The sequence below is a fragment of the Callionymus lyra genome, chromosome 14, assembly GCF_982586985.1.
Source record: "Callionymus lyra chromosome 14, fCalLyr1.hap1.1, whole genome shotgun sequence".
NCBI lineage: Eukaryota > Metazoa > Chordata > Actinopteri > Syngnathiformes > Callionymidae > Callionymus > Callionymus lyra.
The window spans coordinates 19,455,018-19,468,927 of record NC_141831.1 but is presented as its reverse complement, the minus strand read 5'-3'; the positions used below and the strand labels follow the sequence as shown (position 1 = coordinate 19,468,927).

Below are 13,910 nucleotides of genomic sequence, written 5' to 3'. Positions count from 1 at the left end.
TGCATTATATTGTGCTTTATTTTTAAAATAAATTAAAAGTATACGCGCATTCTTAAGTTATACTGTTAAAGCAGAAAAATACAAACAAATACATAAACGAGTACAAAAGCACAGAGAATGCAACACAGGAAAAAACTGCATATAACAGTGACGCTCACAAAATCATTAAATAACTCTCTGTCGAGTACATTTTTCTTATTGAATATTTCCTAGACGACTGATCCAGTTCACCCGGGGATTCATTAATTCACAAGAAGTACCTTGTATAACATCTTTTATGTACCTGTAGACTACAGATTGAGCTGTTTTCGTGGATTAATGTCCTCACAAAGAGCCCAAACCAGGTCAGAGAGTTTCCTCCTTTTTCCTGTTGGCACGGCGACGTCAGAAACAGGCCACGCTCTGTTTCAGCTGTTAAACATTAAGTGCAGATCAGATGAAGAATGGCATTGAGTCCAAATGTGCGGTGGAATTTCTCAAGCAGGGTCAACGGAGGTCACAGTGGTGTGATCTGCGACTGACTTTAATAATCCCAGGAAGTTTGTGTTGTTTAATCCTTTTAAAAGTGATTTTTTTCCACCAGATATCTGAAGGCCTGCAGAGAGAAATGTGCAGCTTATAGTTAGGAAACGCTCCATTTAACCAAACTTTGAATCAAAGACTATCTTTTAATTTTCAATTGTTATTATTATTGTTTTTTATGTATACATATTTCAGGTACATTAAAAGACAAATATGAATTGAATATTACGTTTTTTCTACTCTCATCTCTAAATATTTAAGGTTAAACATAGAAACATATGACCTGGAAGAATCCATTTCTCTTCCAAGAGCAGGTTTATTTTATTCATTGTTATCTTTTGCTATTTATCTTATATTTTAACATAATAATTAATAAATACCTTGAATTGTTGTTTTTAATTTAAAACACATTTTCCAGACATTTTGTTTAGAGAATGTACTGTAATTGATCTATCTTATCATTAGCAGTTGTTTTTCTTTTTAAAACGTTTATTAATCTCAAATACATTAATAATTGTTCAACACTTAACGGTGTCAGTGCAAGGCTCGCTGGCCTGATCGATGCTGCCATCTAGTGGCACAAGAGTGAATTATTGAAAGGACGAGGTTCTCCTTTGACGCTTTAAAGTTTATATTTTTGTCTTTCTCAGAGGAAACTGGCGAACAAAACTACCTCAGGATTTCACCTCAGAACTGAGATGTGAAGGTATAGTAGATTATTTTAATGTTTATTTTTTGTGGTGTTTATAACGTGATTTACATTAAATTATTTCATTAAAAAAACAAGCATCCCTGTAATAACACAACATGTCAATATACAGACAAGACGATTATTTGCTTTAAATATGTTTTATTTTGTGATATAAATACGTATATATTTCTTAAACATTGAAGCCATATATATTTGAAGCACACATCTGAGTATCACTGGAGATCACATGATTATACACCAGATGTTTGATGTTATTTTTCCCTCTTTTTATTGGACTATTTTGTGTGAGACGTGATCAATGTCGAAACTATTCAGAGTGGTCTGTTGTTGTCCGCCAGCTGTGGTATTTCGTACCGCGGGTCAAAGTGAAGAACCATTCATCAGCTCTCACACACAACTGAGCCGCACACTCTGGTGAAGTAGCATCCATTGAAGCAGATATTAACATCAGCAGTGAATGAACTAATACGATACAAGTTCTTCGGCTCAGGCTTTACGGCCCGTCGGTCCATCTTGGATCCATGTGGAACGATTCAATGGAATCCAGGTGTTTTCTTTTATCCGCTGCCAGCTGGTCTAGGGAGGAAGAGAATGGCCTTCTGACCCGGACCGGTGTTGGGTCCTGCCTTGGGTTGGCCGTTCCTCTTCAGGGCCACGTACCAGTTGTACTTTTTAGACCGATATGTGTTGTGGTGGTTTTCCTCGTAGTTTTCCACAAAGTAGCATTCGTCGTTGAGCGTTAGCTGTCAGAAGGAGAAACATTGTTATATTTGACTGTATTTAACCACACACACATCTTGTACATTTGGAATCACTTTCAAAAAATCGTTCTATCTCTATCTCTATCTCTATCTCTATCTCTATCTCTATCTCTATCTCTATCTCTATCTCTATCTCTATCTCTATCTCTATCTCTATCTCTATCTCTATCTCTATCTCTATCTTTTTATCTCTATCGCTTTCTCTAACTCTAACTCCATCCCTATCTTTATCTATATCTTTTTATCTCTATCTCTATCTCTATCTCTGTCTCTGTCTCTGTCTCTGTCTCTGTCTCTAACTCTAACTCTAACTCTAACTCTAACTCTAACTCTAACTCTAACTCTAACTCTAACTCTAACTCTATCTCTATCTCTATCTCTATCACTTTCTCTAACTCTAACTCTATCCCTATCTTTATCTATATCTTTTTATCTCTATCTCTATCTCTATCTCTATCTCTATCTCTATCTCTATCTCTATCTCTATCTCTATCTCTATCTCTATCTCTATCTCTGTCTCTGTCTCTGTCTCTGTCTCTGTCTCTGTCTCTGTCTCTAACTCTATCTCTATCTCTATCTCTATCTCTATCTCTATCTCTGTCTCTGTCTCTATCTCTATCTCTATCTCTATCTCTATCTCTATGTCTATGTCTATGTCTATCTCTGTCTCTGTCTCTGTCTCTGTCTCTGTCTCTGTCTCTGTCTCTATCTCTATCTCTATCTCTATCTCTATCTCTATCTCTATCTCTATCTCTGTCTCTATCTCTATCTCTGTCTCTATCTCTATCTCTATCTCTGTCTCTGTCTCTGTCTCTGTCTCTGTCTCTAACTCTAACTCTAACTCTAACTCTAACTCTAACTCTAACTCTAACTCTAACTCTAACTCTAACTCTAACTCTATCTCTATCTCTATCTCTATCACTTTCTCTAACTCTAACTCTATCCCTATCTTTATCTATATCTTTTTATCTCTATCTCTATCTCTATCTCTATCTCTGTCTCTATCTCTATCTCTATCTCTATCTCTATCTCTATCTCTAACTCCATCCCTATCTTTATCTATATCTTTTTATCTCTATCTCTATCTCTATCTCTGTCTCTGTCTCTGTCTCTGTCTCTGTCTCTAACTCTAACTCTAACTCTAACTCTAACTCTAACTCTAACTCTAACTCTAACTCTAACTCTAACTCTATCTCTATCTCTATCTCTATCACTTTCTCTAACTCTAACTCTATCCCTATCTTTATCTATATCTTTTTATCTCTATCTCTATCTCTATCTCTATCTCTATCTCTATCTCTATCTCTATCTCTATCTCTATCTCTATCTCTATCTCTATCTCTATCTCTATCTCTGTCTCTGTCTCTGTCTCTGTCTCTGTCTCTGTCTCTGTCTCTAACTCTATCTCTATCTCTATCTCTATCTCTATCTCTATCTCTGTCTCTGTCTCTATCTCTATCTCTATCTCTATCTCTATCTCTATGTCTATGTCTATGTCTATCTCTGTCTCTGTCTCTGTCTCTGTCTCTGTCTCTGTCTCTGTCTCTATCTCTATCTCTATCTCTATCTCTATCTCTATCTCTATCTCTATCTCTGTCTCTATCTCTATCTCTGTCTCTGTCTCTGTCTCTGTCTCTGTCTCTGTCTCTAACTCTAACTCTATCCCTATCTTTATCTATATCTTTTTATCTCTATCTCTATCTCTATCTCTATCTCTATCTCTATCTCTATCTCTATCTCTATCTCTATCTCTATCTCTATCTCTATCTCTATCTCTATCTCTGTCTCTGTCTCTGTCTCTGTCTCTGTCTCTGTCTCTGTCTCTAACTCTATCTCTATCTCTATCTCTATCTCTATCTCTGTCTCTGTCTCTATCTCTATCTCTATCTCTATCTCTATCTCTATGTCTATGTCTATGTCTATCTCTGTCTCTGTCTCTGTCTCTGTCTCTGTCTCTGTCTCTGTCTCTATCTCTATCTCTATCTCTATCTCTATCTCTATCTCTATCTCTATCTCTGTCTCTATCTCTATCTCTGTCTCTGTCTCTGTCTCTGTCTCTGTCTCTGTCTCTGTCTCTAACTCTATCTCTATCTCTATCTCTATCTCTATCTCTATCTCTATCTCTATCTCTATCTCTGTCTCTATCTCTATCTCTGTCTCTGTCTCTGTCTCTGTCTCTGTCTCTAACTCTAACTCTATTTGTATATAGATATATCGATCGTCCGTCCGTCCGTCTCTTAGTTTGTTTGTATTTTATGATAAAGTATATTTTGAAAAACATACCGATCCGTACAGACGTCCACTTTTGTTCATGGCCAGGTATCGTCCTGTTGCTTCCCCTATGATCACCACCACACCCACACTGACCGCCTTCAGTCTCAGGACATCTTCAGTATCAAACACACATTTAAAAAAAAACATTTTCTCACATTTTTCTCATTTAAAAGTGGCTAACTTTAATAATACCTTTGTGAGATATTAGCATGAAAATATCATCAAGTTACACCTCATAGAACACTTAAATATCCTATATAACAGTTAATTCATAATAGTTATTTACTACACGAGTGCTCTGAAAACTACAAGCAATACAATGATCAACTTTCTTGTAATGAGGCTTGACGAAGTTTCACAATCTTTTTTACAAAACAGGCAATCCAAGTTTCTTAACATTTTACTGGATCATTTTTGGCAGCTTGATTACATGTCCTATCATGAAGATATAAATATTTCCAAGATTATGAGGAAAATCTGTTCTCTGACCGTGTGGGTCTTCCTCCTGCCTCCCTCCGCTCACCGACCCGTCCGGTAGGATCCTGAGGTGATACCCTCCGTTGTAGCTGTAGAGCCTGGTCAGCTGCCGGGACTCCAGCCTTGACCTCTCCAGAGAGGCCGGCGGGAACACGATGACGTGGCCCTCCGACATCGTCGGCTGAGCGGCGGCCTCAGAACGATGCTGATGAAATCTGGTTCATAACAGGAAGAGGAGGATGACGCTCATGATGGCATTTACAGCCTGCCTCTATCACTTATACCCCTCACTCCACTCTCTCTCGCTCTCTCGCTCTCCGAGCAACTTTAAACTGTTTGTTTTTCGGAAGTGATGAAATCAGTGGCCAAATACGTTCAGTTTTGGAAGCAACATGACTGGACTTGTTTTCAGGTCTGAACGGTTTCCAGATGCTGTTGATGTAACTTTCATGTCAGATCTGAAAACGTTTGAGACTTTAAGCTGTGCTCCTCAACCTTCGTAAGGCGATCCACACTGTCAAACCACTCAGTGCTGCTGAAAAAACATATTCATTTCAACCTTTCTGCAATCTCTATAAGTTGGGTTCAGTCATACCTTGTTAACCGTTCTCAGTGCGTTGGAATCAATACAAGCTTCAAAGAACGATCGACCGGACCCACTTCTTCTGGCGACTTCACAGATTGACAGTCCTGGACAGAACGGTCCCGAGCTGTAGAAGGCTCGCTGTTTTTAAGTCAAATTTCCCGTTCAGGAGGTCGTTTTTTTCCGGCCAAATTGTTCTTTCAAGTTAGCTGTGTCACCAATCCCCCACTACTAACCCAATCTCATTATTCAAATGTTCTCGTGGCTTGGGTCACCTTCCCTCCTGGAGTGTCGCTGGCTTCTCTTCCATCTTTCGCTCCGCTTCGTTCTTTGATATACAATTTAATGTGACTCACAGACAAACAAATGTTTGAAATTACCGGTGTCCTGACTCTAATTCTGATCCAAGCTTGTCTCGAACCAGTGTGAATCAGTCAGAGTGGAATGTTGATTGTGAATGTGTGTAGGCAAAAGTTTTCCCTCTCTTAGATCAAATGAGTAAATTGTACTTTATATTTTGATTATGTTTTAGCATTAATTTAAGTATGGCAGTAAAATTAGTAAAAATAACAATTTTAATCTAACAGTTCCATTCTAGAGCCGTTATTATTCAGCTTGTACATCAACGATCTAGCCTCCATCTGCGACGATGTGGAGGTCTTGATGTACGCTGATGATACGATTTCCTTTACACACATCCCCAACGCAAATTCTGTAGCAGCTAGACTACAGCAATGAAGAAAGCAACTGAGTGGCTTGACAGGTCCTGCCTTATACTGAACATGGAGAAAACGGTCTCAATGTTTTTTTCGAACAGAACAATCCAAAGTGTTCTTCCAAATATCTATGTGAATAATTACACAATCAAAAATGTAGAAGAAGTGAAATACTTGGGTGCCAACTTTCATCATATCGGGAGCTCCATATCATTGAAAGCAGCAAAATCAAATTTTGATGCAATAATAATCTCACATTTTTTGTACTGCTTGTCATCATGGTCCGAAGAGAAACCCACAGTTTTAAACTCTCTTAGATCTTTGCATAATCAGGCCTTAAAAATCCTTGATCAAAAACCCTGGCGTTACCACCATTGCAACATACTCGACCACGAGTCCTGCTCGCACTAATAGTACCAGATAGGTATTTACCAAAAGAATCTGTGTATTTGTGTTATCTTGTTCACACTTACAGTAATGACTGGGTATTTATGCAATCCGTTGGCTACACTAGCAGGTACCATCTGATAGCTGCCACACTGTGAATGGACTTAAAACTCAGACTAAACTGTCGCACTTTATCTACTTTTGCTGTGAACAAAGAGAATGCACTTATTTGTATTGACGGTGAAGCTTAACCCAAACGACAGCTTCGACTAAGTGACTAGTTTTTTAGGAGCTCAATCATCCACTAGAGACTCAGATGAGAGCTAATGCATCTCTATTTGAAGGAACATTTGTCATTATTGTTTGCAAATTAGGTATTTAATTGACTTTTAAATCATATGTTAAACATACAAAAAAAATACTTTTAGTTTTTTTTAAAGAATGCAAATATTCCCAGCATTTGTTCATTTTAGTGTTTTAAATTAAACTTTCAGCCGCTCAGTCATTAGGTTCTCTGCCGCAACAGGAACAATGGAAACCTGCGAGAGCCCAGTGATGACTCAGGACTAGAGGATACATTTGACTTCCGATGTTTTTGATGTTGAAGAGTTTTAAAACGTTAAATCAACTTTGGAAAATTCAAATATAAAGTAAATTAAACTAAAACAATGTAATTTAAAATGTCTATTTCCCGGTGAAAACAAAAAAAATGAGTTTTTAAGGCAGCAGTTGAACTTTCATCTTATAGTTTAACTGACTTTAAATGTTTTACAGCGTGAGACCTAGATGTACTAACTCACTCATAATTCTTAGTCATGTATTCTTTGGCATCTATATAACATTGAGCTGCAACACCTGGAGCATCTGTTGTGGAAAACAGCTGCCAGAGGTCTCACACTGAGAGGGAGGTAGTATTACTGGATATCAGAGGACAGCTGATCATCCTGCAGTTGACGTAATGCTGTGTGTGTTTAGTGTGTGGGAGGACAACAGGAGGAGTTGGAGTTTGGACTGAAGAAAAAATATTGAATAAATGTTTTTTTTTTTAATGAACACTCAAATTGAACCTGAATTGAACCCAAGCTTTGGAACGATCTTCCTCTTCCCCTCTCTCCTGTGTTTGTCTTTTGTGTCTTGACCTTTTAAAGCATGTATTTTAGCGTTATATCGTTTTTGTTTGTTAAAGCGCTTTGTGACCCTGGTCTAGAAAGTACCTTTACAAATAACCATTATGTTACTTTACTTTATACAAGGTCTTGATCATCTAAAATCTAGTTTTTCGTTAGTTCTGTAGATGTGCTGTGAAGGAGCTTAGGCGTCCACTAGTCAGAGGAGAGCTACAGATATTCCACATTGAAGAAAGTCGGTTTTACGAGGCCAACTGTGAGGAATAGAGATAAAGCAACATTAAAAGTCTTAAGGGGGAAACTGCCTGTATTTACAAGGCCCTCGTCCAAGTCGATGTTTTGATTTCATCATGTTCTTTTCTGTATTACACAACTTTCTCCCTCATATTAAACAATTTATTATTATTATTATTATTTAAGACACACGTTTAATAATGGGTACTGAAGATGATTAACAATGATTGATAATAAGTAAGTAAGTTAGTAATTTTTATTTATATAGCGCTTTTCCAGACCAGGGTCAAAAGCGCTTAAACAATCCAATAAAGTATATACTTTAAAGGTCAAGATAAAACTGATAACAGAACAGGAGTTCCAGAAAATCAAGGAAAAGCCTGAACAAATAGAAACGTCTTAAGATGTTTCTTGAAGGAGTCAGTAGACTCCATCAAGCGCAAAGAGAGAGAGGAAGATCGTTCCAAAGCTTAGGAGCAACAGCCTCGAAGGATTTCTCTCCTCTGGTCCTGAACCGTGTTCAGGAACCATCAGTAGATTCTGATCCACAGACCTCAGAGCCCGAGCTGTGGTGTAAGGCTGGATCAGATCAGTGATGTAAGGAGGAGCCTGACCATGAATAGATCTGAAAGTAAGAACCAGAATTTTAAAGTTGATCCTGAAAGAAACTGGAAGCCAGTGAAGAGTTGTTCTCTTAGGTTTCTCAGGCTCAGTTTGACAGACTGACCTAAGTCACCCAAGTACTGACTCAACCCTGGAACCTTATCATCATAATACCGTTTTTGTGGTATGTAATTTATCTTTTTTTACTCTATACTAAAAAAAAGTATTACCTTAATATTAATAAGAAGAGGCATGGACACTTACAGCTGTATTTACAGTAGGTTTAATGGAAATTTAAATAATCACACCTGCTTTTATTATTAAATTTATAATACTATGGTCATGAAAATGTCAGCTATAATTTTTTTTTAAGAAAACAAAACATGAATGCTGGAATCAATATAGAGTGTGAAAAAGAAAAAACAGTTCATCACAAAAAAATAAATTAAAAAATAATAAACTAGTCAGGAATACTTCCAGACTAGTCTTTTTTGTACGGTTTGACCAACTCTTGAATGGTCAAGTTATTTAACTGATTTTATGTGTATACATTATTGTGAATTAAGCTCCTTGGGGGAGGTAATCCCCGTGTCTGTTCTTTCAGTTGTTCACCCGACAAAGGGGTTGAAACCAAAACAGTTAACTTGTTATAGTTGACCACGTACCTGTTCAGTGAGTTAACGCCGGCGTGCTCACGTTTCCTTCCCACAGCAGAGAAGATCTGCAGTGACCAATGGTCTTCACAGATGATCCGATCTCAGCTTCCATCCGTGCCACAGTGTCAGAGCGATGGATTTTGATAGGACTGGAGCGAGAGGGGGAGCCACGGTCTGACTGATGCATTCTTGAAGCTCCTGGAAACCCTGGCGAGCAACACAATGTAAACACGGGACAGCAGGAATGTCAATCCACGTCCAAGAATTCACGGTACTCCGATTTCTACCGCCGTACAGATGCAGCTGCGGGTTCATACTCTCTTTTTATATTATTACTAGATACTTTCAACTTCTGATCGGACATGAAACCAATACCTGAAGCTGTCGTTGTTCTCTGGGTCTCACCTGCATGACTGAGATTTCATCGTTAAGAAAGTCAATACAACCTGTAGAGTAAAATAATTTAGGTCGCCCAGGTTGCGGGTGACAGTTTGGACATGACACTAGTATTTCATCAACGATACAGGGTCATCACTTATGAATATTTGCTCTTAGCATTTAGCTTCTCTTTAGCACCCCCTATCACATAAAATACAAGTATTTTTATACTCATATTTTCATTTATTTACGGTGTATTTTATTTTATTATGTTTAAAAAAAAAAGTATTTTAATTTTTGTTGTCATTCAACAACTGCTAAACTTAAGAAAAATGGTCAAAGTAATGCTATACTTGCTAGCCTAGCTAGTCGCTAACAGTGCCACTGTAAACTGTCTTTATAGATTTTGATGATGACAATCAAAATTCTGTAAATCTAACTCACTTACTTACTTACTTAAAATGGAATTTGAATTTTCAATCCAAAAATGAAGGACATTCTTCTTTTATATAATAAGAAAAGTAATAGTTCGACAAGATAAGTTGAGAATCGGAGCAACATGTTTGCAAAAAATGTGCAGTTTTATTTGAAAATGCAAACTTTTTTTTGAGACGAGAGAGTCAATGTTAAACTTGGCGTGCATTTTACATAATGTCTGGAAAAGCGCTATATAAATAAAAATTACTTACTTACTTACTTAATAATATCTGCAATATCATCACAATTTATGTGGAGTAAAATATTGAATTTAGGATTTATATTAGGGAATTTTTGGTTCAAGAACTCTTTCTACCGTCTGCTCACTGAATCATGAATATTGTTTGATAAATGTGATATGTTTAATTTTTTAATAATCCATCATTGATATGCCATTTTAAGTTGATCTAAATTCATTTTAATTAAATGTATTTTATGAATCTATTTTTATTTTATTCACATTATTTCATTTGTATTATTATGTAATGCCACCATAACAAATTCCATAACGCTGTCAATCAAAGTTTTCTGATTCTGAGTCTTGATAGTATATTTAGAGATAAATAGTTGTAATTCCGAATGTGGGCAATCGATGGCGCCAAATTGCAATGAAGGCACTTAAATTCATTGAGAATGACGTCACGTCACTCCCCACCAGCGACACTGACGCCAAAGATCGTATATGTAGCAGAAGCGGATAAAACACCATAGTCAATACAAGGTTGACGCTTTATTATTAGATGTATACATTGGCATGTATCGTCGCTTTTGTTATACTTTATTAATGTTGCAGGTCAGAGTCGAGCGACCCCTTTTTTTCAACGTAATAAACGCAACAGAGTAAACCATCTTCTCGCTTGTTTTGAATCTTTAGTCTCTTATCGACCCGCCCCCAAATGACAAGCATGTTGTTGATTGCGCTCCTCTGATTGGCCGCGAGAGATGCCAATCGAGAGATTTCCCCTCGTCTCTGTAGTTGGGTTGAGTCGTGGAGCGCGGAGCTGAGCGGGGCAGGAGAGGCAGCAAACCGCCCCGGAGCACCAGAGCATCCACTGCAGCGTCCCTCCTCGCTGTGTCCGCTCCAGGATGACCTGGTCCACAGGAATGTTGCACCGCCTCGGCTGAACAAGTGGATCCAACTTCACACGCGCGTGAACTTCTTCCACACACGCACGTGGATTTCACCATCACTTCCAGCAGCAGCAGCAGCAGCTCACGACCCTCCAGACACTCCTTCTTTCCTTTGGGGTTTTCTTTTGAGGAGCAACACCATGGGTCTCCCGGCTCTGGAGTTCAGCGACTGCTACCTGGACAGCCCGCAGTTCAGGGAGCGCCTGAAGTCCCACGAGCTGGAGCTGGACAAGACCAACAAGTTCATCAAGGAGCTGATCAAGGATGGCAAGGCTCTGATCCAGGCTCTGAAGAGTAAGTGTCGAGATGGTCGCTGGTGTCCTGTGAAGCTGTCAACACCTTCCCTCAGCTCACTCTGTCAGTGTGTGTGTGTGTTGTGTGTGGACATCAGCCGTTACTGTCTCACAAAAGCGTTACTAACATCTCAACTACAAACCGCCAAAATGACAAAAAAACAAAAATAATTATCCCAAGTTATGATCTCAAATACCTGACACTGTGATGAGTATTTACTTAAAAACTGCTGCAAAAAATCGTCCAGGACAAACCATTTTACTTCAGAAAAGACCTACTGTACATATTCCCTGTTTATTAATCCTTTTATTCAGTGGCCCCCCAAGCACCAGTCTGAGGACCTGCACCGGTCAGTGAGGCATTTGTTACTGGGCTGTTTAATATAATCATAATAACACCTCTTATTTATTGAGTGCTTTTTAGGGCAAAAAAAAGGCACTTTACAGACAATATATTGTATGTTGATTATTATTTATTTTTTTGTATACAAATGTTATTGATAATGCAACAGTTAGAATACAATACAGTCATATCAATGTGGCTATATTTTTCTTTTTCCTTTGAATAACAAGAAAAAATCAAACCTGGAACTCCTGTTGTGTTATCAGTTTTATCTTGACCTTTAAAGTATATACTTTATTGAATATTGTTTTGATTGTTTAAGCGCTTTGTGACCCTGGTCTGGAAAAGCGCTATACAAAACTTATTTACTTACTTACTTAGTTACTTACTTACTTACTTACTTACTTACTTACTTAACCATTTCTTCTCATCCTTTCCTATACAAATAAACACTTAATGTTGAAACACTTCTGTCAGTGCAAGTAAACAAACATCTATCACATATTTCTAGAAAAACATTTCAAGAACCAGCCGAGGTTGAGAAATCAAGAGCCAACCATGACTCTTTATCAAACTGTCTGAAAGTTTTTTACTTTGCCCATTAGCCTGTAACTTATTTTTCTCAACTCTTTTAAAAATAAGTTAGTGAAAAACAAACTCTACATGAAAACATGTTCTTGTAGAGAAACCAGTCCAGTGTTCTTGCGGATTCAGCATTACGGTGTATTTCTTAGTTTTTTGCCAGTCACCTTTTATTTGTTTATTTATTTATTTATTTTGCCAGTGTTGTAAACACATCAAAGTTGGTTGATCCCTAAATGGACATTTTTTCAAAAAGCGGTAACTAAAAGCCTAACCAATAACAAACAAGATGTAGTCCATTTTATTCGTTTATTTAGAAAAAAAAGCAATATTGTCTGTCATCAATGTTGTATTTTCTGAAAATCTACAAACACTAAAAGTGTCAACTCAGAATGACTGTACCCGACCACTGTTCTAAAAATCATATACAATTGTATGTGAACTTACCTGCTCGAGACCTTGACTCCTGCAAAGATTTTAATGATAAAATCCGCTTTCTGGAATTCTATAGACATTTTTCAATGTATCTTATGTGTGACTTTTGAATATGGAAAACATGTCCCAGCTCTTGGCAAACATGTCAAAAAAGTGCAGGTTAATATTGACGACAAGATGTTTTTGTTTAACGACTACAACATTGTTGTTGATGGTTTCTTGTGGGTGGAAACTGGAATTTCCGCGGAATTTCAGTTCTAGTAGCGTTGATCGTAACCTTAACAGTCAACGTTACTTTTATGTAACCACAACGCCATGCATCTGTGTCTCAGAGCAACTGCTACACAGTTACACTTGACTTTGTTGCGTTTTCCTGTCCTTCAATGTTGAGATTGTGACCCTGAACTTCTGTGCAGTTCAACCTCACCATGAAATCTGCTCGGCTGATGTGTTTCTTAAACTAAACTTCTCAGTTTCTGTGACTGATTGAAGTGGAACTTGTCCTTCTGTTCTTCTGCTGCTGTCTCACCACCAATAAATGCTCCACTCAGCACTTCTTACCGTAGCTTCCAAATAAAACCAGCTTATTTCTGGTGATACATTTAGATTCAAGTGAACATGATTTTTCTTGGGAAGCCCCTGCAGCTTTTTTTTTTGAAGTCACTAATTTTTGCCTGAAGAGGATGTTTGTCATTCTGACAGCTTTTACATGTGTTTCTCACTCTGACCACAGTGGGAGAAACATTGACTTCACCCAACATGAGTCCTGATGTTTTTCACATCCCTGCAGTCTTCCTGTGGGACACATCTGTAGACCTCAGGTGCCTAATTGTTGAATTTTAAAATAATCAATGCCAAGAACTAGCCCAACATTTGCCCTTACCTGTAACCTCATCTGGGTTTGAACCTTCTACTCCACTGTCAATCTTGGGGAATTGCAAATTATAAAGGGTCAACTAAAGGAAAAAAGGCGTCTTGTATCTGAAAAAAGTCGACCTTTAAACAAAACAGCCCATAGTAGGAAACGTATAGCAGAAAATAAAGGTTTCAGACCATGAGACAAAGGTTGGAAATGGAATATATAAATGTTTTTCAAATGAATTGCCACCAGTAAAAATGGCTTGGTTTGTATTGCACAGTAAAATAAATGTTAGTAAAAAATGACCATATGTTAATCACCACTAAACGCCAAAAAGTCAAAGGTAAAAAAAAGTTTCAA

The 13,910-nt window shown here is 37.7% G+C and overlaps 2 protein-coding genes across 4 annotated transcripts in view; one reads left to right on the top strand and one right to left on the bottom strand.

Annotated features, from left to right (window-relative positions):
* Positions 1 to 1,352: 1,352 nt before the first annotated feature.
* LOC148066383 (fibroblast growth factor 1-like) lies at positions 1,353 to 9,176 on the bottom strand. The gene is made up of 4 exons (XM_087807042.1): positions 9,062 to 9,176; positions 4,759 to 4,961; positions 4,279 to 4,382; positions 1,353 to 1,977 (listed from the first exon to the last, which is right to left on the bottom strand). The coding sequence occupies exons 2-4, from the start codon at positions 4,919 to 4,921 to the stop codon at positions 1,792 to 1,794; spliced, it is 453 nt and encodes a 150-aa protein (XP_087663168.1). The 5' UTR covers positions 4,922 to 4,961; positions 9,062 to 9,176; the 3' UTR covers positions 1,353 to 1,791.
* Positions 9,177 to 10,934: 1,758 nt separating this feature from the next.
* The window catches only part of LOC148066382 (rho GTPase-activating protein 26-like), a 53,605-nt gene continuing 50,629 nt past the window's right edge, over positions 10,935 to 13,910 (top strand). For all 3 annotated transcript variants that reach the window (XM_087806921.1, XM_087806920.1, XM_087806919.1), the window contains exon 1: positions 10,935 to 11,332. In XM_087806921.1, the coding sequence (XP_087663047.1) occupies positions 11,179 to 11,332 (154 nt within the window). In that variant the 5' untranslated portion in view covers positions 10,935 to 11,178. The remainder of the gene's footprint in view (positions 11,333 to 13,910) is intronic.